The sequence below is a fragment of the Coturnix japonica genome, chromosome 3 (genome assembly GCF_001577835.2).
Source record: "Coturnix japonica isolate 7356 chromosome 3, Coturnix japonica 2.1, whole genome shotgun sequence".
In the NCBI taxonomy this organism is placed as follows: Eukaryota; Metazoa; Chordata; class Aves; order Galliformes; family Phasianidae; genus Coturnix; species Coturnix japonica.
This window is the reverse complement of record NC_029518.1, coordinates 9,404,992-9,430,570: the sequence shown is the minus strand read 5'-3', so window position 1 is coordinate 9,430,570 and position 25,579 is coordinate 9,404,992. Positions and strand designations below refer to the sequence as shown.

The 25,579-nt window shown below is 46.5% G+C and overlaps 1 protein-coding gene and 1 long non-coding RNA gene across 5 annotated transcripts in view; both read right to left on the bottom strand.

The window, feature by feature from the left end:
- Window positions 1-25,579, bottom strand: part of GALNT14 (polypeptide N-acetylgalactosaminyltransferase 14) — a 60,301-nt gene that overhangs the window by 21,953 nt on the left and 12,769 nt on the right. For all 4 annotated transcript variants that reach the window (XM_015856893.2, XM_015856896.2, XM_015856895.2 and 1 more), the window contains exons 2-3: window positions 16,257-16,426; window positions 3,659-3,757 (exon numbers count right to left, since the gene is read on the bottom strand). In XM_015856893.2, the coding sequence (XP_015712379.1) occupies window positions 3,659-3,757; window positions 16,257-16,426 (269 nt within the window). The remainder of the gene's footprint in view (window positions 1-3,658; window positions 3,758-16,256; window positions 16,427-25,579) is intronic.
- On the bottom strand, window positions 19,225-25,008 carry LOC107310858. Its single transcript, XR_001553769.2, has 3 exons — window positions 24,960-25,008; window positions 24,236-24,436; window positions 19,225-24,109 (listed from the first exon to the last, which is right to left on the bottom strand). It is a non-coding gene; the product is annotated as an uncharacterized LOC107310858 (long non-coding RNA).

Here is a 25,579-nt window from a genome sequence, read left to right as displayed (position 1 = left end):
AATAGAGCCCTGGAAGGACCAAGGGTCACAATTATCAAAATCAGGACAAGAGCAAGGAGAGGAAACACTCACCAAAATGAACCGCTTCAATAACTGAAAATGACTAATTATGGAGGTAGAGAGACATCACACCAAGAATAACCATAATGAGCTTTGATTACACCGCAGCTCTCACATTTTATTCTTTCAAATACCCACCACGCTCTTTGAAATTCAAGAGTTCTCTTGCATTAACATCAGAAGGTAAAAGTGCTTTTGGCACTGTGTACTTACTCACCGTGAGAGATGATTAGCAAATTAAAAGAAGAAGAAAAAGAAAAGTCCAGGGCTTAAGCAAATAAATAAATAAATGAAATACCCCAAAGTGCTAATTATACAGTTTCTGAGCAACACCTGGCTTGTTTTTGCTCCTTTAATCAGCCTCACTTCAGTTAGGGCACAGAATCTGTACAGTGCTACATGCTGTTGGAGTAAGGAGGCGTTGGCTATGCTATTTCCCTGTTTTGAGAGCACTGGAATGCAGGCAAGGTATCTGCACGTGAGCAGGAGTGAGGTGTTGGTAGCGCGCAGCATTGCCCTTCTTTCTTGCAAGCGCCAGGAAAGTGACAGGTGTAATATTCTACCCTCTAATTAGGGATCTAAATATTGGATGTGGTATTCACAGCATTCGCATTGGGACGCCTGCCAAAGGACATGCTTTGGTTTGTCAGCACAAGGTAAATAATGAAGCCTCCCTTTTCCTGCTCTGAGGTCTCCAGCTGCAAATCTGAGGAATAAATATATGAATAAATCAATCTCCTCAGTAGAGAAGGGTAGAGAGAGAAGGAGAAAAAGACATTTAAATTATCCCCAAAAGGGGTCTCTATATCACTGCTTCTTCCCTTCCTTCCTCCTGGGGTTTACCCATGCAGTCCTGTTCCATACTACCAAAGAGTCACCACCTTTAATGCAATGAGCCTCAGAGCTGGACATAGATGAGCACAGGTACAAAAATAAGAGACTTGCTCGGGGTCACTCCAAAAGTGAGCAGCTCCAATAAGAACCCAGCAGCAGTTTCCACAAATACGAAGAGCCACTTTGCTATTCACCATCTCCTTCCCTCCGGCCAGTTCTCTGTTATGATACTCAGTCCTTACTACCTGGACACTTTTAAGTATCGCAAGCATAGCTGCATACACATCCACAGATGCTGACAACATCATTTGCAGAGATGTGGGCATACCATTAGCTTAGCTTTTGGTTTTTTTTCCCCTCATGCTTCCAACTGGCAAATGGCCAGAGAAAAGATCACAAAACCTTTAATTAATCCATTATTCCACACAGCCCGCTGGCTTTTCTCAGCATTTAGATGACGCAAATGGCTCATCAGCAAATTGTAGCAAACGCCTGCAATGTGCCTGGCGTAAGGGCTGCTGCAGAGGCCACACGCTGGCATCTCTATATCATGGGCTAGAGCACTGCCATCCCTATCAGGAACCAAGTGAAACCACAGAACCTGCTATGCTCCTCAGCCTCAGTGCGTGGTAAGCTTTTGGGATCCCAAGCTAAGCTATATGAATAGCTTCATCCCTCCTCTTTATAAGTAGTCCTGCGAGAAGCGCTCCCCAATGCTCTGGTTTGGACAAGCCCAACAATCAGCCTTTGCACAATTCCTTCCTCCTGTGACTGAGGTTAATAGCATTCATTCTGCAGCAGAGTGGGAAACTTAACTCACTCAGGAAACCAGGTGTGTAATCCCAAATCTTCCAACAACTGCCAACAAATCACCTCTCCGTTCCTCACCTGCCACCTGGGTTACATCAAGAGTGCACCATGGAGATATAATGATGAGAACAGGGACCACTGATTGGCAGTGTTTGGAGATACTTAGTCACAAACTGTTCTAAAAGGCATGAAGCTTCCTCAGGAGGACGTTGTTTGTTCTGTCTGGCCAATGGAAAATGATCCATGTTGTTACAGCCACCATGGGATGGAGTTATCTGGAAGACCTAATTAAACTAAGCATTTGCTTCTACAGATCAGTCAGAAGGCACAGCAAATGAACCCACAGTGGATGAAGAGGCAGATGAACTCTCAGCTGGATCCAAACACAGGCAGAGAAATGGCAATACAAGCACAGGCATGGCCAGAGGGGAGTCATGTCACGAGGAAAACTTGCTACCAAGGGCTAGAGGGATCACTGGAAACCCGAGTGCTGTGGGAAAACTTGTTTCAGGGAGGTCATCTCCAAACAACTGGGACTAGGAGAAAAAGTGCCATTTCCTAAAAGCCAGCTCATGGGAGCACAGCATGGCAACTGGGGGAATTCAGGCATAATGTCTAACATTTCTTATGTGGCAGCACCACTCCTGATCATAATTGCCAGAAGAGTCAAGTGCCAAGATATGGAAGAGATGAGACTGTCCCCACACTTCCCACATTATAGATGTGCTAGAGGACTGTGCTTTGTTTTGCCTTGCCATCCTTGTTATAGGGGAGTCTGGAGGATGACAGCACCAAGCAGGGCACTGTAAAGATAAAAGAGAAGGTTTGGGATGAAGGAGTTGGTACACAGTATGAAGCATCAGTGCTGTGCACACCCAAAATCCACTCACCCTAGACAGAGAAAGCAGCAATAGGTTATTAAGTGTGAATTGAAGGAGATGAAATTGGGCAGGAAACCACAAAGCAAAGCAGGAATTCAATTTCAGGACTGTCAAACTCGCCTGTGGCATGGAGTGCACCCACCTGAGGAAGGATGCTGCTTCTAGAGGAGTGCTTATTGAGGACATGATAACGAACAGGGCAGGGCTGAAATCTTGGCAACCAAGAGCCACCCCTATGTATCTAGAGGACCTTAGAGCTTACAGCTTGCTGCTAACCAAGTCTTCACTATGTGAGCATGAAACATGGCTGTAAAATATTTAGTACTGGCAGACAGCAGAGAACAGAACTAGCAGAGACCTAGACACAGGCCCAAGAAAGGTGTGATGGACACATTTCATTACATCTTCCCTCAAGACAACTTGCAGCAAGGCACATGCTGGGATTAAACACTAATTTTTAAAGTCTGCAGTGAAAATGAAGCCTTGCCTCTACCCATGACAGCGAAATCCAGCCAAGAATAAACCAACAAATTAAAGAATGGCCACATTCCCAGAGCACTCTAAAGTGCACCCAGAAGAGAACAGAAACCATCCTTAAAAATCTTGTCTGCATGTGTACAATTAGAGCTTCTCAATTAGTAAAGCCTTTCTGGCATTGGATGGCTTAGTGGAGAAGCTCAAGCAGCAATACCAGAGCAGAGATTTGCAAAACGATGGCCACCCCTAGGCAACAGGGACAGCACAGAGCTGTGCACTGGTACCCAGCTGCATTTAGAAGCTGTTATTCCAGGCTCTGTAATAATCTCTTGCCTCTCCCCTAAGGGAGCCCAATACTAGACCCTGAAAAGCCAGCACAACTACTTGCTTCCTGAGTACCTTTCTGTAAAACCTACTACTCAGAGACCAAATTTCATGCTAATTTCCCCTGGTAATTGTTTGAGATCATAGCTGGTGGGTCTATTCACTTTGCTGCAGTGAGTGCTGGCACATTCTGCCTTTCTTCACACAAAACTCCAGCCTACTCACTTCTAAAAGCAATTACAACTGTGCTTTAGGAGACAAAGAGCTCTTACCTCCGAATAGTCCTCAGCAAAGTAGACCTGGCCTCGTTGTGGAAGGTGATGACAATGCTGGTGGGAGGGAGATCCTGGCGATAGCGCAGAGTTGTACACCTAGCAGGAGAGAAAGAGGAAAAGAGCCTTCAGGTGCTGAAGTCCAAGGTGGGAGGTCATGAACACAAGAAGAGCAGAGAGCTCTCCAGCACATACTAACTCAGTTGTTGCTTTCTTACTGTTTCACTCAAACCCTTTTCCAAATCCTGCCTTCACTTGACCGAGCCAGATTTCTCATGATTATCCAGTTCTTTTAGCATAGTCACTAACCTCCCCCAAAAAATCATCATTCATCCAATTATAATGCAATGTCCATCCTCAAAGGACCCCAAAGGTGCATGCCCACTCTGCATGCAGGAGAAACGTTGATAACATTGCTCCATATGGCAACATCCTCATCCATCAAAGTTACATCTCAGGGATGCAAAATATGTTTCTGAATTACTAACCAGCACCAGGCCATGCCCTTCTGTATCAGGAATAGTGCAGTCAGCAGGACTAAGGAGTTGATCATCCCACTGTACTTGGCACTGGTGAGGCTGCACCTTGAGTTCTGCGTTCAAATTGGGCCCCTCACTACAAGAAAGATGTCAAGGTGCCAGTGTCTAGAGAAGGGCAATGAAGCTGGTGAAGGGTCTGGAGCACATGTGTTACAGGGAGCAGCTGACAGATTGGGATTGTTCAGTCTAGAGATGAGGAGGCTCGAGAAGACCTTATTGACCTCTACAATGACAGAAATGAGGTTGTGGTGAGGTGGTGGTTGGCCTCTTCTCCCACATAACAGCAACAGGACAAAAATGGCCTCAGGTTGATCCAGGGGAGGTTCAGGTTGGATATTAGGAATAAATTTTTCTCAGAAAGAGCAGTGGCACAGCTGCCCAGGGAGGTGGTGGAGTCACCATCCCTGGAAGCATTCAAGAACCATGGAGATGTGGCACTGAAGGACACAGTCAGTGGGTATGGTGGGGATGGGTTGGCAGTTGGACTTGATGACCTTAGTGGCCTTTTCCAGCCTTAATAATTCTAAGCTACTTATCTCATTGGTCCCTTGAACCTCTCAGTAACGCACTGCAGCTGAGCTTTCCCAACCTGACATCACAAGAAGCAAACTGCTGTCACGGTGCAGGCTAGGCTCTCACTTGCTTTGCAGAGCCGCGGTGACAGACGGTACCAGTCACTCTCCCTGTGCTATTTATACACAATTATCTCCCAGCTGTTTTGAGCTGTGTGTCCTTCCACTTACTTCCAGCACGAGGCGGGGGAGTTTGCGTAGCTAACAAGGGAAGCTATTTCAGGAGAAGAGCAAAAGAGGGTGGAAAATACCAAGCCATCAATATGTTACTACAATAGTTAAGAAGCTAATAAATAAAGCTCCAGGGTATGTATCAGCCACCCCTGGGAGAGCTGGGGATATTGCACACCAGCTGAGCCTGTAGCGATGTGCTGAGAGCTCCCTGTGCAAGGCAACTTGCCTTTAAAACTCCAGATTTGTACATGCTGCGTCAGCCCAATTAGACCTCATGCACGCAGAAAGCACTAAAGCTTCATACACGAGCACACCGAAAGCTTGGTCACCAGCTCTATGACTCGCCCCTAACTTCTGTTCAATGAGGCTTGTAACATCCCAAAGATGGGATGGTTGACTGCGCTGCCACTACTGCATAGGCAATGGCCACTGCTGCTTGCATGCCCTGCATTACACGACGTTTGTTTCCTCCCATTGGCCCTCTTCCTGCTTCTCAACCCCCCCCCAATTTAACAACAGCTACACATTCTGGCTCCTGAGAAAGCAGATTTCAGCTTAAGTGGTTTTTTGGCACTTGCTTGGGTAATAAAAACCACAGCTTGGAAAAGCATTAAATCCACCATGTCCAGAATTATTTTGTGTGACAATTACATCTGGGGTAATTTCAATTTAATACCTCACTGCAAGTGCAAATTGCAGTATGCAGCCCTAAAATTGCTGTAATAATGAAAATAAACCTGCTAAGAGCTGCCTGTACTACCTCAGGCTGTCACCAGATAAACGTTCTGTGCTGCTTATGGTATTTCATAGGTCACCCAATTGCCAACAAGAAAAAAAGAAAGAAGCAAAAAACCCCACCCACAACCTATTCAGGAAACAAAGAAAGTTTGAAAGATTCTTGTTGATTTTTTTTTTAAGATTGTTCCCTAAAAAAAAACAACAAAATAACCCTCCCAAATGATGTAATAACTGCATTGCTTATCTTTGCAATGTGACAAAGCTTACAGGCTGAAGCCATTTAACATTGAATTTTAAAGTCTTGCAGCAGGATTGGGGAGCAGCGTTAGCACTGAGAGTGCTAGCAGGGATGTACAGTAGCCTGCAAGGTGGGAGCTGCACTCATTCAGTGCAGCTGGAGGGGCTCAAACCACCCAGTAGAGAACATCGACATGCACAGACTATTCTGCTTCCATCCCCAAAGCCAAGAAGTCAAGTTTTCATCTAACGTTAAGTTTCATTTTTCTAAGGTTTATTTCCCATTCCAATTTGAAATTATTTCAAAAGTGAAGTTGTTACATAGCAGAAGCTGCAAAGACCTCATGCAAAATCCCAAACTGGGGCAGTGCTACAGCTGAGGGCACCTCAGCACCTCACAGACCTCCAAAGACACCGTTCTGAAGACATCTCTCGTGGTTTGTTTTGACCTCCTGCTCCCGATCAAGTTATCAAATGCTCACGTAGACTCCATGCACGGCCAGCCTTGCATACCAGCACAGAAACACACCAATTTCCAGAGCATTTCAACCCATGTTGTGTTTAAATTGGCTCATAATGCTCCTCAACACACCAAAGCCTGCCTTGGAAACACAGAGCAAGCAGCTCAGTGGTAACAGCATGACTGGAGACCAACTCCACACCTCAGCCTTTTCTGGCCCATCCCTGGCCTCATTTGGAGTGTGCTTTTTCCTTGGCACCTGCCATCCACTTCCAACGTGTTCTCTACATATTAGTTTTGAGTAGCAGATGGAACTGCACATTGTGCTACCCCCTCTTCTCTCATTGAAAATGTGGGAGAGAATGGTCTAGCCAGCATGCAACTCAGACTGTTTGGGTTTACCTCCACACTGCAGCCACGGGGCTCACATCAACCCAGAGAACAGAGACCTGACATCTCAAACAAGATGAATTCACACATATGTTGGTACCTTATCAAAAGAATGGGAGCCCTTCTGGAAATCAGTGGCTGTCCATAAGTGAAGAATAAAGCCAAGGAGAGCTTTCTCTTATTATATTTTTATCATGAAAACTAGCTCAGCATTCTGTAGGCTTGGTGTTTTCGCTGCAATTCCTTTCTCCAGGACCTCAGAGGAAACAGAACTGAGTCTTGACAACCAACCAGCTGTGAAAAAAAGGATCCCTTACAGGAAAACTGAAATTGCTGCAGAAGGAGGGAGCAATCCACCTGGTGTAGGAAAGCAAATAGTGGGCTGGGATGTAGGAGGAGAGCTCCAGCTGTCTTGCGGTGGCCAGTACCGAACATGTGCAGGCTCAGCATGGCTGTAGGGCATGGGGATCAGAGCTGCCTGAATGGCCATCACTCACATTGCCTTCAGGGCAGGCACTGTCAAAAAGTACTGGAGATCAGCTCAACAGCAGGTTGTGCAAGGAGATTTTCCTACGTAGCTTCTGGAAGTTGCAGCAGTGCTATATGTAGCTGGTGCACAATTAGTATTTCGTTTAAGTTGCTCCCTCTTTTGGTTTTCTTTCTTTCCTTCCTACTTTTTTTGTCCTTCCTTCCCTTTCTCTCTTTCTTTTTTCCCTGAAAAATAACAAAAGAATTAATCCAACAGCTACATTTGAAGAAAGGAAGAAGAGCAAGAAGGAAAAAAAAAAAAAAGCCTTCTATGCACATGATGTGCTGCTTGTGAGCCTACAGACAGACAAGATGCTGCATTAATAATTTATTTAAAATGCACTGGATTTTAATCTTTGGAAAAGGGGAGGAGAATAAAAAGAATCTACTCAAATGGAAGGACAGAATAATACAGCAACATTCAAAATGAAGTTAAAAAAGATTGTACATCTTGATTTTCAAAGAAGCTCATGAATATTTCAGGATTCTTGGGCCCTCCACACTGACTCAGGGCCTGCATTGTTTCTCCAACTCATTGTGATTTAACCTAGCAGATAGCTCAGCACCACACAGCCAGTTGCTTATTCCCCTCCCCATGCAGTAGGATGGGGGAAAAAAAAACAGGACATGCAACAACTCATGAGCTGAGATAAGGACAGCTTAATAAGAAAGAAAGAAAGAAAGGAAAGAAAGAAAAACGATCAAAAATAAATAACAACAGAAAGAATAAACAAAGCAAGTGATGAACAATACAACACCCTCTACTATCTGACCGATGCCCAGTTGGTCTCCGAGCAATGGCAGCCTCCCTGGCCAACTCCCCACATGTTATTGCTCAGCATGATGCCACAGGAGAATGCTTTCCAACCAGAACCCTCTGGCACCGCACAGCAAACTAAAGTAGAAAAGGATTCTGATCTCACCACACCTCCTTAGCCAGAACTGGAGAAGTCCAAAACCACCCCTATGCTGTGATAGCTCAGGAACACTTCAGTGTGTATTCTTGACTGAAGCCTTCCTAAGCTATCACAGCATAGGGGTGGCTTTGGACACAGTATGCAGCGCTTATAGCACAAATATGACCAAATTGCCTAAAGATATTGATTGTGATGGTGCTTTTAATACAGTTGATGGAGTAGCACTTTATAGCTCTGGTTAGCTGGAAGAAAAATATAAAGAATTTACTTGAAGAAACTGTCTCATAGCCTGAACTATCAACCGTAGCCAACCTCACAGAATTAGTTCCATTGCTTGCTAATACCCAACTTCGATTTCAGTCTAGGTAAACATATCGAGTCAATAGAAACACTGCGACAAGCATGAAAGTTAAAACAAACAACTTTATTCTGTCAGAATTGCTCAGAGCAAGCTATCAAAGTAATCAATGGCACATAATAATTATAAGACAAGTAGTCGATATGTTATAGCAGTCAAAGGAAGAGGGAGGCTCTAGCAGGGAGTGATCAATGGCACCCCGGGAGCACCAAAGCACTTGGTGATGAAGCAATATCCATCCCTTGAAATCACCTCTGCGCCCTGTTGTGGTTTAGGGCATGCTCTCTCTTTCCTCCAAAAACATAGGCTCTTCTGTCTGCCTCATAAAGATAGAGGCTTCTGGAGGTCAAGGAGAAGGCACTGTGTCTCCATAGAGGAATGGGTGTCAGGGCAGCTGGAGAAAAAGGGAGTGCTTGAAAACTCACCCACTGGGACTCAACAGAAGCCACCACCACCTCCTGCCCCTAAAAGGTCCCCAGGGACTCCCAGCCCTCCCCAGTGCAGCACGGCTGTGCTTTACTTCCCCACCAACATCTCCTGCAGACGCTGGGGACCCCAGCATGCACCACAGCATTGCTTCTGCTCCACCACATCATTTGTTCCCTGGAGGTCCAACACGTTCTTTTTACCTGATTTTAGAAATCACTTGCCTTTAAATACAGCCTGTCATTTTTAGATGACTAAGATCGTCAAAAACATTTGAGACCTAAATGATTTCTCTTGCATGGTGAGAAAAACAGATCAGTTAGGTCTTATATCTTCCTGTATTTTTACTGTCAGATTCCCTAAGAGCTTCACTTTTGGTTTAGCCTGAAATTGCTAACTCCTGTTTTTAATTTTTCTTAAAGAATCAACCAAGCGAAACACGGTTACTCAGCCAACCTGGCCAACTGGTGGCCCTGCCAGGCAGGGGGGTTAGAGCTTCATGATCCCTGAGGTCCCTTCCAACCCAGGTCATTCTGTGATTCTGCGAACTCCTGTCCACTGGTATAGTACCCAAGCTGACAGCACAGCCATAACCCAGACCAGGTGAACTGAACAGATCCTACCAGCCCCTGCTCTGCCTCCATGCTGAGCTTTGGCGTCTAGGATGAAAGCAGTGGCACTTGTGTCAATCTGCTTCTCACATCCTCACATCAAAATGGAGTGACTCTTCCTCAGGGCACAGTGACTGGCAGGTCACTGGCTTTTATTAAATTCCCAGCTGTCTTCATCCTCCTGCCTCCCGCCTTCTCCTCCCATCATGACACACAGAGAGATCACTGCACACAGCCAGATTCCTGGAGATGAGCTTTTATCTCCAGGTGAATGTGTCACAGAAGTGGATCTAATTAACTGGGGCTCTGTTGTTGAAAAAGGTTAATATTTTATCATGTCTTCTGTCTGGAGGAATAATTAGCCTTGGCAGTACCAGCTCATCCATTTCCTGAGGGCCTGAGCGAGAGATAAGAAGCTGGAGAGACATGTGGCACTGATGGATGGATGGCCACTACCTCAAGTTTGGGCTGACAGCACATCTAAGCAGCAGCTGCTTTTCAACACTAACTCTCGCAGGGGAATATTATCATGGGAAAAATTCTGCTTCAAAGGCTGTACATCTTCTGCTCTTCCTAGTCTGTGCCCTTAGCGACAGGTAGCGCTTTAATTTAAAGCACAAGGATTCAACCAAGAGCCCTGTAGCACCAGCTCCAGCACTTTGTCTGTGGGCACCACAGCTGGGGTTGTGCTGGGGCAGCCTCCTTGCACCCCAGCATCTGCACAACAAGAAAAACCCCAACTCACTGCATGCCCAGCTGTCCTCATCAAAGGATTCAGCGCACATCATCTCCCCTCAAGGCTGCTAAGAACAGAACAGGGATGCAAACTTCTTTCTTTTATTTTTCACCTTTCTTGAGTGAATGGAGAAACTGGAAAAGAACAAAGGAAGAATCACTTTCGATCGACCCAGAAATACTTTGTGCACCTTTTCTTGGCAAAATACAATAGTGGTGGGGGAGGGTATGTAATTTCCAAAGCAAAATCAAAGCTGTCTCATAGGGAAATAAAACCAAAATAACTTAGGTGACAAAGATCTGTCGCTTGGGGAAGGGGGCAGAAGCTGCTTGCATCTATTTTTCTCAGCAGTTTTTGGCAAGCAAAATACTAGTCCAAACAAATTAAAGGTGCCCCCCTCCACTCTTCTCAGGAGGATGCCTGTCCCACACTGATGCTCTTCATATCCAGCAATGCAATGCAGGGCTGGCACAAGGGACAACTTGAATGAACGTAAGGTGCAGGAGACACGAAATCCAGTGTTAAACCCCAGTGCTGGCTGGGTCAGCCCAGAATCACCTCTCTGCCAGGATCCGGGCTCTGTAAGCAGAGGTCTGCAGGGTCTGGCAGGCTCTGCTGATCCCTCACGTCCTACAGCCGTCTTTTAGCCAAGAACACATGGCTCAGGAGCGATTTCTCCTTGCTGTACAGACAGGTGCCATAACTCACTCTCCCAGCACAGCTCTTTCCTGTACTTTCAGATATGACTAGCTTTGCCCTCCAGAAGAAATGAGTAACAGCCCCTTAAGTGGCACATCCTCATGCATTCAGAACATTCGCCTATATGTTTCTATCAGATCCTTACATGACCTACCTCACTCCTGAACTCCTTCCCAAGGCTCACCCTCATGCTTTTCACTTAGGATAAAGAAAAAGAAGGGGAGAATTAGGACTTCAAATCCACAACTGCAGAATTATCATCATTTGCCATTTCCCTACAGTATCTGTGATCAATTCACAACCAACCCCATCCCTTAACTGCCCCTGCTGCAGCATCTTATCCCAGTACCATTTCTGCTTAAAGCTACCTTAGCAGAGATACAATCTCTCAACGCTTAAGCCCACTAAATCACCTTTCATATAGCCTCTTCTCAACACTTCTTCTTTCTGCTAAATGGAGGGGGAAAAAAAAAGATGATTGAATTCATTGAGTTTTGTCACCTGAAGCCACAAGCCCCTGCCTTAGAAACCATCAGGTCTCCTCCACCAGACAGCAAAAACAGGGCAGGAAGCATCAGAGATGCTGTCACACACACTGGGGAGGCTGCAGCCATTCCCAAGGTGAGAGCCTGGACACATAACCAGCTGTTGGCCAGGACTGCCTGCTTCCAGCTCAAATCACAGCCCATAGGTCCCCAAGGAGACCCACCAGGTGTTCCCACACCTGGGTGAGGCAGCAGCAGAAAACTAAGTCTTTAACCTCCAGTATTTCAAAGCACTTCACTCGAGGCTCGATGCTGAGTAATTTTGCTATACCAACATAAAAGTGTTTTCAGGAAGCCTGCACATCCATGAGCAGGTTTTGATCTCTTTGATATCAGTGTGAAACCGAATAATCTCCCTGTGATGCCAGTGGGGCTCGCCTAGATTACAACCGTCTCAAAGGTAATTAAGCCCAAGATGCTACTTAGGGATTCTGCTCACAAAGTGCTTCCCTTTTGTGGAGCATCTCCAGGCCAGATCCAGCACAAGCAGGAGAATGGGAAACTTAGCTAAAATTAATATTTTTCCCCATTACAGGCAGCATTGCAGAGTGGAGATGAGGGAATTATGTATGTTGAGTTTTCTCATGCCTCATCTGCAGCAGAGCCTGAGCAGTTGTTGCAGTGCACTGCAGTCACTGCATGGCAGGCAGTGAGGACAGAAAGCTTAGCAAGAATGCTTTGATGGGTACCACCTCCTCCTCTCATTTAAATGCACTGACTGTGAGTGACTGCAGCATCTGCATGCGTGGGTAATGTAAGGATGGCTACACGAATAACTTCAAAGCCTGTTACACAAATCAGAGGCAGCTACAAATTACACGTGCTTCAATCAAGGTTTTAAAATTGTGCTGCAAAACACTGATCCACACGACAGGCAGGAGACCTGGAGGTCACAGTGGTTTCTGCAACAGCAGAGAAACTCGGTCCTATTTCATAGCCAGGAGGCTGAGCTGCGGTTTCTTCCGAGCGGAATTATTTTATGATTTTATGAAGTGCTTATTTCTGATTAATAGCAAGGAAGGCCTGTGCTGCCCTCTTTGCTTAGCTGCCAACAACTGCAAATCTCAATAATCTCAGTGTTCTGGCTTTGGACATCATAAGCGATAACTAATAAATAACCGCAAAAGCAGGAAGACAGCCATAGCCCTTTGCATCCAGCCACATCCAGATTGGAGTTAGAGACCTTCAGGCACATGATAGCTACTCAGCTGCTTTTTCACGTCTCATGTTCAGGTACCAATGAGGACAGTGGAGCAGAGAACAACCCCACCTCTATCCCATCAGCCAGGAAATGCAGGTGCAAAGGCACAACACAGGTCTTTATCTGAGCCATAAAACAAGCCAAGCAAGAAACACAGAGGCATTTCTGTATTCTCCAGGCATTATGTTCATCTTCTGGGGGCTACAAAGACAAGACACAGCTATATCCCTGCATGTGGAACTGCACTTCTAACTGATGAGAATCAAAGGAAATGCTGGGTCACTTCAACATGGTCTTGGTCTAGTGGGCAACAAGGTTGGAGAAAGACAAGGCCATGTGAGAAGTGCAAGGAGATCTTAAAGACATTAAATCAAAGGCCACGACATCAAAAACAAAAAAAAATCTTATGGCACATGTTGTCAACAGCAAAAGGAATAGGACGGACTGCAAGGTAAGAGTTTTATGAGGGGCAAGTCCATGTTTTTGGCTGTAAGAACACATTCCATGTCAGCAGATGGTGCAATGTCCAATCTCCAAACCTGCCAGCATGTCTGCAAGGCTCTCTTCTCAACCACAACTTGATTTGAGCAGCTGCTTGCTTTCCCTCAGACACGCACATATGAACACAAACGCAACCCCTCCAGCAGTTGTAAAATTCAAGCTCAGACGGGAAGATACAGCCTCTCATAAAACACTTGGGACTCAGGCAGCTTCAAAAATTCAGAGGATTATTGCCTCGTGCCAGGACTGAGCAGGACTCCGTCTTTGTCCTCCATGCTCTGCAAGCTCAAGACAACACTACAGAACTTATATCAGAGCTGCAGAAGTAGGAGCAGGGGGAATAGAATAAAACAGGCAGTAGGGGATGCCTGAGGCTGGCTGACATCCTTTGCACAGTTAAACACATTGCAGTTGCTAGCAAAGTATGTTGGAAGTTCTTACATTTCCAGACAGTGCTGCAACACCTGTTGATCTTGTCCCCAGTTTTATTTATCTGCTTCACCCCCAGTAGTGAGCAGAAATCCATGCTCAGACTAATTCATCTGGCTCTGGGTAAGGCACACTCCCTGCCGACTTCCAAAAACTACTGAGCCATGCTGAGAACCTGACATGCTCCCTATGCATGCACGCACAATACTCAGAGGGTGGTGAGGCCCTGGCACTGCTGCCCAGAGCTGTGGGTGCCCCATCCCTGGAGGTGCTCAAGATCAGTTTGGATAGCCCCTGGGCAGCCTGAGCTAGTGGGGGGCAGCCCTGCCCGCAGCAGGGGCTACAGCTGGGGGGGGCCCTTAGAGTCCCTTCCAACCTAAGTCATTCTGTAATTATATGATGGCAACTCATCTGCTGCTAAGGATAGGAAGCAGCAGCAAGGTATTCCAGGCAGCTGACCAAAACAGCTAAAGAGATGAGCCACCTACCCCAGCAACAAGTAATGCTTGTGCACAGCTTGGACATGCTACCTGTACCTGGGCCCATGCTGGTGCTGTGAGCATAGGAATTTCTTAGTCTTGACTCTTGGTGGGGATGGGATAATCATCACAGGATGCTGCACTGTCCCCTCCTTGGGAAAGGCATCCCTTCATGCAGTCCAAGAGCTTGCTTGGTGAATAAGCAGGAATGCAATTAAAGGAAAACTTGAAAACCTGGTGGGAGAGCAGAGCAGGGTCCTCTGGGTACCAACACCTGGCTGAGAGGCTGTAGGAGACCCGCTCACCCCAAGGACATGCTTCAGAGGTGAGCACGAGTCCCTAAGGCCTCTTGCCCCTCACATTAGGGATGGCAGCTGGGGAGCCCCTTGGCATGGCTCTTTGCACAGCAATGCACTGGAGCTGGGCATATTAGGGAATGCAGTTTCCCTTGGGAACAGCTGGAGCAACAGCTGCAACAGCTCCTCAAGCACCTGCATTATGAGTAAACATTTCCTTCTACATGGGATGTTTTGAACTCTTCACTTTCCTCTTCCCCCAAGCCAGGACCCCTCACCCCTCCTCCATCAGCCTCTTCAGCACCCACCTCTCCCAGATCTCCTGTTTCCTCCACGGCTGCTCTCTTGGCTAATCATGCAACATCTACAGCACCGCTCAGATGTATTCAAGAAATCAGAATCCAATTACTGCATTAAGGAAACTAGAAGCAAACGCAATTAGCACCAGCCCCTCCCACGTGCTGTGCCCACACTTCTTCCTTAACTTTTCTTCCCACATGCTCAGGAATGAGGTGGCTGCTACCATGGCTGGGATGCAGCCAGGGGGCAGCTGAGTTTACCTTCTTTCTTAGTAGGGCAGATGGTTAATAACTTCGGGGTTAATTCTCTCCAGGAATAGCATGCTCACTCTCTGATCTACTCTAATAGGTTTCCATCAAGGCTGTTAGCCCCATTCTGGAGAAAGGAGCTTCTGCTCCTTACTAAGGAAAAGGGCTAGGAAAATAAATAGTACTAATAAATAAATAAATAAGCACCATTGACTACTTCAGGGCTGGAGAGCTGTTGTCATTTCAGTATTTCAGCCAAAGTGCTGAGGAGACTTTTTGGGTGCCAAAAAATATTTTTGACCACCATGATGCTGGAGCTGCTAAAAGAAAGAACCCAGCAAGTTCTTACCTCTCCCGTTCACTCTGCTGTCATAGACTCTTACAGCCCCACTGTGGAGCAAACCTGTTTCTGCCTTTCTGGAGAGAAAAAAAAAAGGTTTTTTTCCTTTCCCTCCTTATGATCTTGGAATAATGCATTTACACAGGAAGTAATGTTTTTAATTGTTATATTCAGGAATATCACACCTGACAATAAATCGATTGAAGTGAAAGATTTGATCTTAAGAATACAACCCAGCCAGAATGAAACCCAAAGGGCTAAGATACCCCTCTAACATCCCTGAATCAAGGAAGCAGTACACTACAATCCACCCATATAACAAGGTTTCCTGAAGATGAGGAAAATAAAGAAGACTGAATAATATTACTGTTGCCTCTTCTTCTGATCTCTCAGTGAATCCTAGGATGGCCAGTAGTTCCCTTAAATCACAGAATCATAGAGTTATCATGGTTGGAAAAGAACTCTAATACCACCTAGTCCAACCATCCACCTACCACCAATATCACCCGCTGACCATGTCCCTCAGTGCCACATCTCCACAGACCTTGAACATCTCCAGGGATGGTGACTCCACCACCTCCCTGTGCAGCCTGTGCCACTGTATCACTGCTCTTTCTGAGAAGAGATTTTTTCCTAATATTCAACACGAACCTTCTCTATGCAACCTAAGGCCATTACTTCTCGCCCTATCCCTGCTTTTGGATGCATAGGAACTGAACAAGAAAAAATAAAACAAAACCAGCAAGCCATTGGAGCAAGTGAGTCTCCATGCTGGACATATCTATCCGTGCCCCTGCCCTTAACCCCCCAGCAGAGCTCTGGTCCCCCTTCAGTGCCTGACATCCCAGGGGAGGGAGGGCAGTGTGGGCAGAACCTGTGGTGGCGGGTGTCACGGACGGCACGGTCACTGGGCATCCTCTCGCTCTCCCGTTGGTTAAAGGCATGGAGCCGGTACGGGTCCTCTCCGCCCTTCCACTTCCGAGCGCTCAGGTATCTCCGCTCTTCAAACTGATCCCACAGGTCGTCCCAGTCCGCCTCCGAGCCCTGCGCGCACAAAGTCAGCCCCATTAGAGATAGGAAGGAGCACCCGGCTCAGCTCCAGAGGTTGGGCAGCCCCGAGCCAGGAGTTGCTGGAAGATGCTAACAGTGAGCCTAGTTAAGTCTTTGCTTATTGTGGTTCTTTTTTCTTTGTTTCTTTTCTTGTTTTCTTTTCCCCTACAGTCTCGTAGTGACACCTTAAAGAGAATTTAGGCGTTTGAGTTTGAAATGATTAATTTCTATCCAAACACCCCCACCTTCGGTCAGCCCCGCTCTCCAGTAGCACAGTCTCATGATACGCAGATAAACACAGAGACCTGCCGAGGAGTTCAGCCCTACCACGCCATCCCCTCCCAGGGTGACAAGCAAAAAGGACAGAGATGCTTTTTCAGCACCAGGCAGGCAAGGAGCGCAAAGCAGTGCTGATAAGATCGCATCATTCCAGCAGCACAGGCTCTTTGATCTCCAGACGTAATGCAGGGAGATTCAAACATTTACAGATGTCTCAGCCCCTATGAAAATTGTCATCTTATCCGATAATTGATCTTTACTCCTTTTTCCCCCTCCCCCCCCCGCCCCTTTTTTTTTTTTTTTTACTTCTGTTAACGCCATCTCAAAGCCGATTTTGCCAGCTAATAGTGAAAATGAAGCTTTTGAGAAGGGTGATTTTTATCCTGTAATTGATTTTACTCACATGTGACAGCCTGCTCACTATGTTAACAGGATGGGGAGGAGGGAGCCACTGCTGCTGCTCACCAGCCAACCTCCAGCACCACTGCAGGGCATCCCCAGAGCCTAGTACCTGATGAGCACCCTGCTTCAAGGGACCCTCCCCAAAATACTGGTAGAACCAAGGCTACAGGGCCTTGTAGGTATGGATTAGTTATTCCCCCATAGCTTGACCTCACAGATGTATTTTGAGTTCTTCCTGAACCACCAACTGGACCAGGAGAAAGCTATCAAAGACCAGGAGAGAGTTATTAAAACGATCATGTCACCGCAACCCAGCAGGTTAATGAGCAGAGGAACATACACAAACCATCTGCAGGTTTTCTGGAGGACTGATGTAGATGGAGTGATAAATATTGTTGATGTTTTTTTCTAAGGCATCTTGCAAAACATGATTTACTGCCTCAGTAAAAGATGTGGGAAAAGCGAGTCGATTGCATCACAGGTCCAGCAGAGCCCTCAAGCTTATAAAGATTTCATGATGTGCCTGAAGGGACTCACTCTGTTAAAACAACTGCCACCTAAATTTTAATGCTAGGAAGAAAAGCAAAACTAGGTTGGTTTTGTTGTTGTTTTTTATTTTTAAACAAACAAAAAAAAAGAAATCAAACTTGATATGAGAAATGGATTTTAAAAGTGGTCACAGAGCACTTAAGGCTGTTAGATGTCTCTGTTAAACGTCAATTAAACTCAATGGGCTCAGAGCAGCTGGACACAACACCATCCAGGAAAGGCTCCAACAAGCTGAAGTGTGCAGGCTGCTATGGATCAGGAAAATGCTGTTTGCTTGCTATCCCCAGCCCAGCTACACACTTCGAGCATCTCTGTGGTGAACACCCAATACCCCTAATGCCTCTACAACATTTCCTTCTGAAACTCCCCAACCCACTTTAATTCATCTGCTTCACCCACCGAGAGACAGGACATCAGTTCTGGGTCACTGGATGAGGTCTTAACTGCAATATTTCTCCCACTTATTATCACCTCTTCCTTACTCTCGAGTCCTCTCTTAGGAATTACTTAACTGATGTGCAGAAATCTAAACTTAATTTATTGTGATCTAACTCACTTTAGAAGCCAAATTACCCCGTGCTAGAAAAGAATTAAGTCAATACTCTTCTTGCCTTTCTATCTTCCACAGAGCTCCTCTTCCTAAGCTTCATATTCATTTTCTCTCATGTACAAGTAATAAATTTTCATTGTTTTTCCTTTGAATTAGGTAATTTCTCTTTCAGCATTACAGTTTAATGGCTAGTATTAATTATAGGAAACACAGCCAGTGCTTAAGGAGTTTGAGAGACTGAATGAATCCACAGGAAAAATATATCCAAACAATGAGTAGCTCTGGACACAAGTGCTAGGAAGCTCACCCTGTTCCTCCACACTGCACCCTGCAATGCCTCTGTTACATTTTCTTACCCACGGCAGGGAGCATCTGCTGCATCCCATCACATGGCAGGGATGCTCCCAAGCAAGAATGCAGCTTGGGGAGAACCCCCTGCTTTTGCAAAAACACCCCCAAATCCCAACAACAGCAAATAACAAGTCAAACAACAAACCAAAACCAAGCACAGGGGTGTCTTTTCACTGCTACGGCACTGTGATGATCGCAAGGTTCAAAGGTGTACTTTGTCATCTTCTGCTTCAATCATAGGTCAGAAACAAAAGAAGGGGGAGCGGCGCTGTGCTGTGTGGGAATAGCAGGTCATTAGCAGCTAAGAATACAATCTTCTGGCAACCATTAATGTTTTGTTTATGTGGATTTCCGCAAATATGACATATTAATGGCATAATAACTGTGTGATTACAGTAGAGCAGGGATCACTGAAGCAGGAATGAGGAACAAGCATCCCTGGCTGCTGAAGGCATGAAGCATCCCCCAGGACAGTTCTGCCCCCAGATATGGGCTGAAGGTTTGCAAAATGAACTGCCCTGTCCTGAGCAGGAAGCTTGGAGAGTTCATAAGGAAATACATATGGAAAAAAAATCACCCACTAAAAATCACTAAATAGATTATTCCCTGAGCTGAAAGCAGTTGGAAGAGCAGGGAAGGCACTCCATCCAGCCCAGGTGGGTGCCATAGAGGAAAGGCAGCGGGCAACAGGAACTAAAAGTGGCTCCTGATTCACTCCCTTACAATGTTTTTACCAGCTTAAAATAGAGAAGATAAGCCTTTGCTAAAATAAAAGTTGTTGTTGTTTTTGCTTTGGCTTCATTCAGACTCACATGAGCAGGACAGGCACAATGCACAGGGTTTCACAAGGGCATCCTGTGCCTCCTCTCCCTCTTGGGGTCTGGCTCCATCACTTGGAGAGCTGGGAGTCCAGCATAAACAAGGCACATAATTGCACTGGGACACAGTCATAAACCTCAGCCCATCAGAGAGCCCTGCTCCCTGTGAGGAGCTGCAGCCACCATGAGGTCTCTTCTCTCTCTTCCTTAGGTAGGATCATTCCTCCCTAATCCCTAAGCAAGCGCTCATCTCTGAGTACTGCCTTTCCTGGGACTTGGGCATTAATAAAAAGGAGGACAGGAGAAATATAAAAATACATCAGTCCAGCAGAAGCTCCAGTAAACAAGGGTAAACTCATCCCCATTTGGCACAGGCCGATGTCCTGAGGCATGTCACTGCCCACAACAGTTTGAGCTCTTTGTGTGCTGCCACTCAGGGACACTAAAGAAAGAGGGTAATCCTTCGGCAGGAATTGCAGCCTGGCATTACACAAATGAGATTTAAACATCATGCCAAAGCATAGGCCCCTGCAAGCGGAAGGCTTGATTATAGGGCTGCTGCTGTCCAAGGCGCTAATGCCATCTGAAGGGATTATATATAACGCTTCAAACAGAGCAGGGCTCATCCCTCCCTATGCCCTGGTGCAGCCCCAGCAGGGCCTTCACTCTGTCTCCACCCCCTTCCCCATCTCCTCAGACATCCTGTTGTGACTTGCTCAAATGCAGGGCAGGATTGCACACAGGGCACTTGAAAGAGCTGAGCATCAAGGTGCAAGTCACACTTCAGGATATATTTTTCCTGTGCTATAGCCCACATCCTGACAGCCCCATCCCAACCAACCTGCAGTACCGAAACAAAATGACAGGCACAGCTACAAGGCTACACTCTTTGCCTCATGTGGTGGTCCTCCTCCTGCTTACCCTTCTTTAAGCCATCCAAGCACTTCAGTTTAAAGTTAGCCAACTCTAGGCATTTGTGTGAGCCCACAGAAGTCACTGTTTAAACGCTTAACTGTTAAGCACTTGCTTAAATGCCTCTTTGGCTCAGGGCCTTCTTCATCGGCTTTGAGCTGACACCAAACACGTGCTGGAAAGAGAGGCAGCTCTGTGCTCAGGCTGTCACCTGCCCTTCGCAATCTTCTGCCCCATGGTGACTTCAGCTCCAACTCCTTTATTTGAGGGCTGTGATACTTGCAGAAGTACCTGGGCACAGGTGCACCTTGGTGGCAGCTCCACAAGGTAGGCCCTGATGGGCTACCTCAGATGGGAATGCAGAACACAGAGCAAGGGACCTCCCATTGCTTGGAGGTGATTCAGTATCTCCCAGCACAACTGAGACCACTCAGGTCCCACTTGCTGGGGGAAGAAATACAACAGAATATCAGATCAAATATTAATACCGATACCTAATTAAGACAAAGTATTTTTCTAGCGAAGTCTGTCATCTGACTTGGGCCCCTAGAGGATTTCTAATCATTCATCACTGAGTTTGATACAACTGACCTTTTCCTGCCTGTGCACGATCTCACACACACACATTGCCTCCTTTCTGCTAGCTCAGCAGAAGCACGTGTCCCCAAGGTCCTTCCAGTAAGTGTCCCACTTACCCATGGCCCTGAAGCCAGGGCTGTGCTGTCATTACACTTGCTGGAAAATGGCCATAGCAGAGGACTTAGCCTTTGAGAACTTAGGTCCGTAAGCACTGCCTGGATGGAAATATTCCTGTTCTGGTTCTTGACCTGGATTGCCAAGGCCTCATCTCAGTGCCCCCGTGCTCATCTGGGCTTAGCATAGGCTGCTGGCATGCGATATGGCACAAGGAGCCATCCCAGAGCTGAGGCAGATGGACCATGTTTTAGTAGATCACAGCTAGGACCAGCACTGTGCATTTCCCATTTGTATCCTCCATAAACAATACACGGGCTTACAAAACACCCTTCACAGGCACATATCTGCTAAACTCACCAGTTGAATATGAAGGCACAAAATGGTGCCAGAGGATTATTGATGCAGTTTCCAGTAAGGGTACCAAAGCTTTAATTTTAAATGGACAGCTAGGGCTGCCACCAACATGGGAAATTTATTTGCAAATCAGGAGACACTAAGTTGAAGGGAGAAAAAGATGACAGATTCATTTCTTTGATGAAAGGCCAGATTTTGTTTCCAGGGCTTTGCTAGGAAAAAAGGTTTCATCTCATAATCATTAACCAGCACTTTCAGTACCAGCAGTGATGCCAGATAAAAACATACCCCTGTGTCCTGTAGGCAGCCTGGGCCTGAGCGTCACACATGAACAATGCTCCTTGTCTGACATCTTCTTGCTTCTGTGGGGCACAGACAATGCATACTTCTGGCCAGCACTGCACACCCCGGACAAAAAGAAGTCTCTGGGGTGACCTCTGTAGTTTCCAACATGACAGAAACAGAATGTTCTGCCTCTCTGTGATGGTAGAGAAGAATGCATTTGCCTTTCTCCACTCTTCTCTCCTACACCTTCTATCAGGCACAAACTTCTGGTCTTGTTGGGAGGATGTAATCTTTTCTTGCCCTGTTTTCATTCAGTTATGAACATTCTATCTCGTATTTCCCCATTCTCCATTAGATCTTCACTTATTCACAACGCCAAGGAGTCTCCCATAAGAGTGTCTCTATCTCTCCCTTCAAGGAGCAGAAACCCAATACTTCCCCTGTCCTCCTACCCATTGCATCCCCCACTATGCATGAGGCAGGAGGGTTCACAGATGGGATTGGTACTTGCTTGCCTTTACTAAAACCACACTAAGAAGTCACCTCTTCTTCCAGTCTTTGGCATCATGCAGTTGAGCTGCAAGAACAGAGCTTCCGCTCCTCTGCCCGCCTCTCCTAACCCCAGGGTTCATATTTCTGACCTCTAGAAGCAACACACAACTACTGACTCCCTTGAGTTCACAGACCAAAAGATGCTTTTCATCCTCTACCTGCCCCCAAAATCAGGTGTGCACATGCAGCTGTGCAGGAGCACCTTGCTGCACGAAGATCAGGCTTTTAATTCTTTAAAATAATAAATTAGTTCACAGGCTAGCCTGACACATGAAGACAAATCCTGTATAATTAAAAAGGAAAGGAAGCCGATTATATGCTCCTGGAGAATATTGCTGCCTGCTTCTGTTTTATTTATACGTTACACTGTATAATGAGCTGAATATTTAGGAGGTCAGCACAAACCAAGCTGCTGACTGGAGAAAAGAGAATCCCCAGCTCTGTCTGTGCCTGAAGGCATGCAGTAGGAAGGAGAGGATTTTCAGTTGTCTCCCTCTGTCTGCTGCTCCCCCAAGACCCCTCAGGTCTGCTTGGCTCAATTGCTCATTCTAAACTACGTGCGCTTGGGCAGAGATTTTCTCAATAAGCTTTTCCCTGAGTCTCATGTCTGCAGCCCTATTTCATCCCATCCCTCTCCCAGTGGGGTTTGTGCTTCCCAAACTCTTGTGGCTGGTACTGATCTCATCACTAAGCTGATTTTTTTCTTCTTCTTCATTTTAATAACAGCACATCCTCCAGATCAGAGCACTTCCCAGCACTGCCGCAACCCACCCAGAAAGGATGAGCTAGGTCAGTGCTTGCCACCTTCTGCCTGCTGGCACCTGCGAACCCTTACTAATGGGTCTGCCAGCAGCAATTAGGAAAAATGAACTTGGGGCAGGTCCTCCCTCAGCTTAGACAGAAATCACTGTAGGATGCTGGGGGGAAGTACTGCTGTTAGGAGAGGCTGTTTGCATCCTGCCTGTTAAATCACCCTGCAGTCCTGGTCCAGCTTTCATCCCTCTCTCTGCCACAGGTTTGAGAATGTTCTGCGAAGGACTCACATCACCACTGTGCTGCAAAACACTGCAGATCAGTGAGCTGCCTTCAGCAGCACTGCATGTAACAGCTGTGTGCTGCCCAAGGCTGTTGCAGTGTCTCTATCCTGCTCTGCTGTGGCAGGGGTCTGCTGAAATTCCATGCCCCCCCCCCCATCTCACCCCACAGCGACCCTACATCACAGCCAGCTGATACAGACACTCATCTGAACAACATCACACCACAGACAAGTCTGACTTCAGCACAGAAATCTGCCTTTGACTTGAGAAGTTATTCCCAACACCATCTTCCTTGGATAGACCTCTGCTCCTCCTCAAAGAAGGAATAGCATCCAAACATCCCCACTGGTACACACAGCAAGACCAGCTCAGTATAGCAACTGAGGATGAGATTTGGGACACCTGTCACTGCTGCAGTGGATCTGATACACCTACGTGTCCTCTGACAGCTGAGGGGATCCGGATGATGCATACAGCACCCTGTCCAAGGCAGGAAAGTAGAAGCTGGATATTACATACTAGGGGGACAGAAGGCAAGAAAGCCCTAGGGTGGGCCTCCGAAGGTCAGCAGCAATTACACAGTGCTTTAATTAGAAAAGAAAGGAAGGTAGCATCTACCCTTGCCAGCCAGACTCAGTCTCGGCATCATCAGAAGTCAAAGGCATTTGGGAACAGTGCAGACTCATGGTCAGTAAGAAGGGTAACAAAAAGGAGATTCCTCAAAGGCAGACAACACTTGTTTTTCTTGCGAGCCATTCCAGGGCATATGGGAGCTGCTTCCCAGGCATGAAGGTCAAAGCCATCTTCCCATGCTTCAGCAAGAATGGCAGCTGATTTAGTATTTAGGAGCCCACAGTTGCACTCATTCTCCAGCTGAGCTTTGCTCTTCTTTCTGCATAAAAGCCAAAGGTCAGAGCAGGAAAGGGAGGGCAAAGAAGCCAGCAGTCCTTATCCTGCTCTGAAATGACTCCTATCAAGAACCCCAGTGCCTGCTTGGGGAAGGGATCTTGCTGCTCACACGCTTGGCATCTGTGACCCAGTGTGGCCTCTTCACAGCAGCAAAGGCAGTGGTAATCCATCCGGTAATTGCTTCCATAGCGATCTTCACACAGCTTTAGACACTAATGCTGCTATCTTTCCCCTTCCAAACCACACAGCAATGAGGGGGTGATTGGTGGCAGCCACATACGAAGCATTGTTGCCAGATAAGGGAAAGTGCCTGCAAGGGAGGGAAAGCTTAGCCTCTATTTTACCCAGTTTTATTCTGACAGGATGGGGAGGGAAAAAAGAGATTACAGAAGAGATATTAAAGCAAAATAAAATAATTGCAAACACATGAGGCACTTATACACATTGCTTTCACTGTTCTCAAGAAGCTGACAGAAAGTTCCATGTCCTTGTCAGCTAATTGCTTCTGAGGAGCAGAGCTTTACCAGGTGAGCACCCAAGACACAACCACCTCCACCTGAGCTATTGCTCAGCAAAAAATGCTGTCAAACAAAGCTTCTGCACTCAATTCCCAGCTCTGGACAAGCCCCAAACTCCTCCCAGCTGTGCCTTGGTTACCCTGTACCTACTGTTAACTCCTCAGAGCACCGTCCTGCTTAGCAGTTCCCAGTCTTCTTCCCACCTTTAGGAAACCCTTTTCTTGGAATTAACCCCAATTTTGGGCTGAGCATACAGTGAAAACAACGAAAAGATGGTAGTAAATATCCAAAAGGTTATTTACAGGAAAAACTCACCCAAATGGAAGCCTTTGGTCTGCTGGGAACCACTGAGGCAATCTCCACCAAGGAGCAACCACCAAGAGATGCTGCCTTAGTGGTGGTCAGCCCTTGATGAGGTCTAAAGGAGGTGGAGTCGAGCTCCACCCCTTCCAGGAGCACAGCTAAATTACTCTCACCTGTGCTCCCACAGCTGACCCAACACTCACCTCAGCTGATTAATCAGAGATTCAGGCTGTGATTAGCAGTTTCCCATACAGCTGAGCCACAGGCATTCTGCACAGAAGTAAGCATTTCTGTAACCTACGTAGGGTACAAAGCCAATCCTTAACACTCAAGCAGAAGCAAATGGAGCTCAGGTCACTGCCACCATGCTGCGGGACACTCATACCATCACCAGCAGCCCATCCTCCCCAGAGCTTTCCTTGAGGAGAAACTGGTTATAAAACATTTGTGACAGGAAGAACTGATCTAAACCTTTGATTCTTGGGTACCTGCTGCCAGAGTGTTTGCAAGATCCTGGTGCTGGCAGTAATGTGATTGACAGTACCAGAGATACAGAGGCATAATTTAGAACATGTGTGTCAGGCAAGCCTTCCTCCATATCAGCTCAGTAATAGGGTAAAAAATACCCTGGT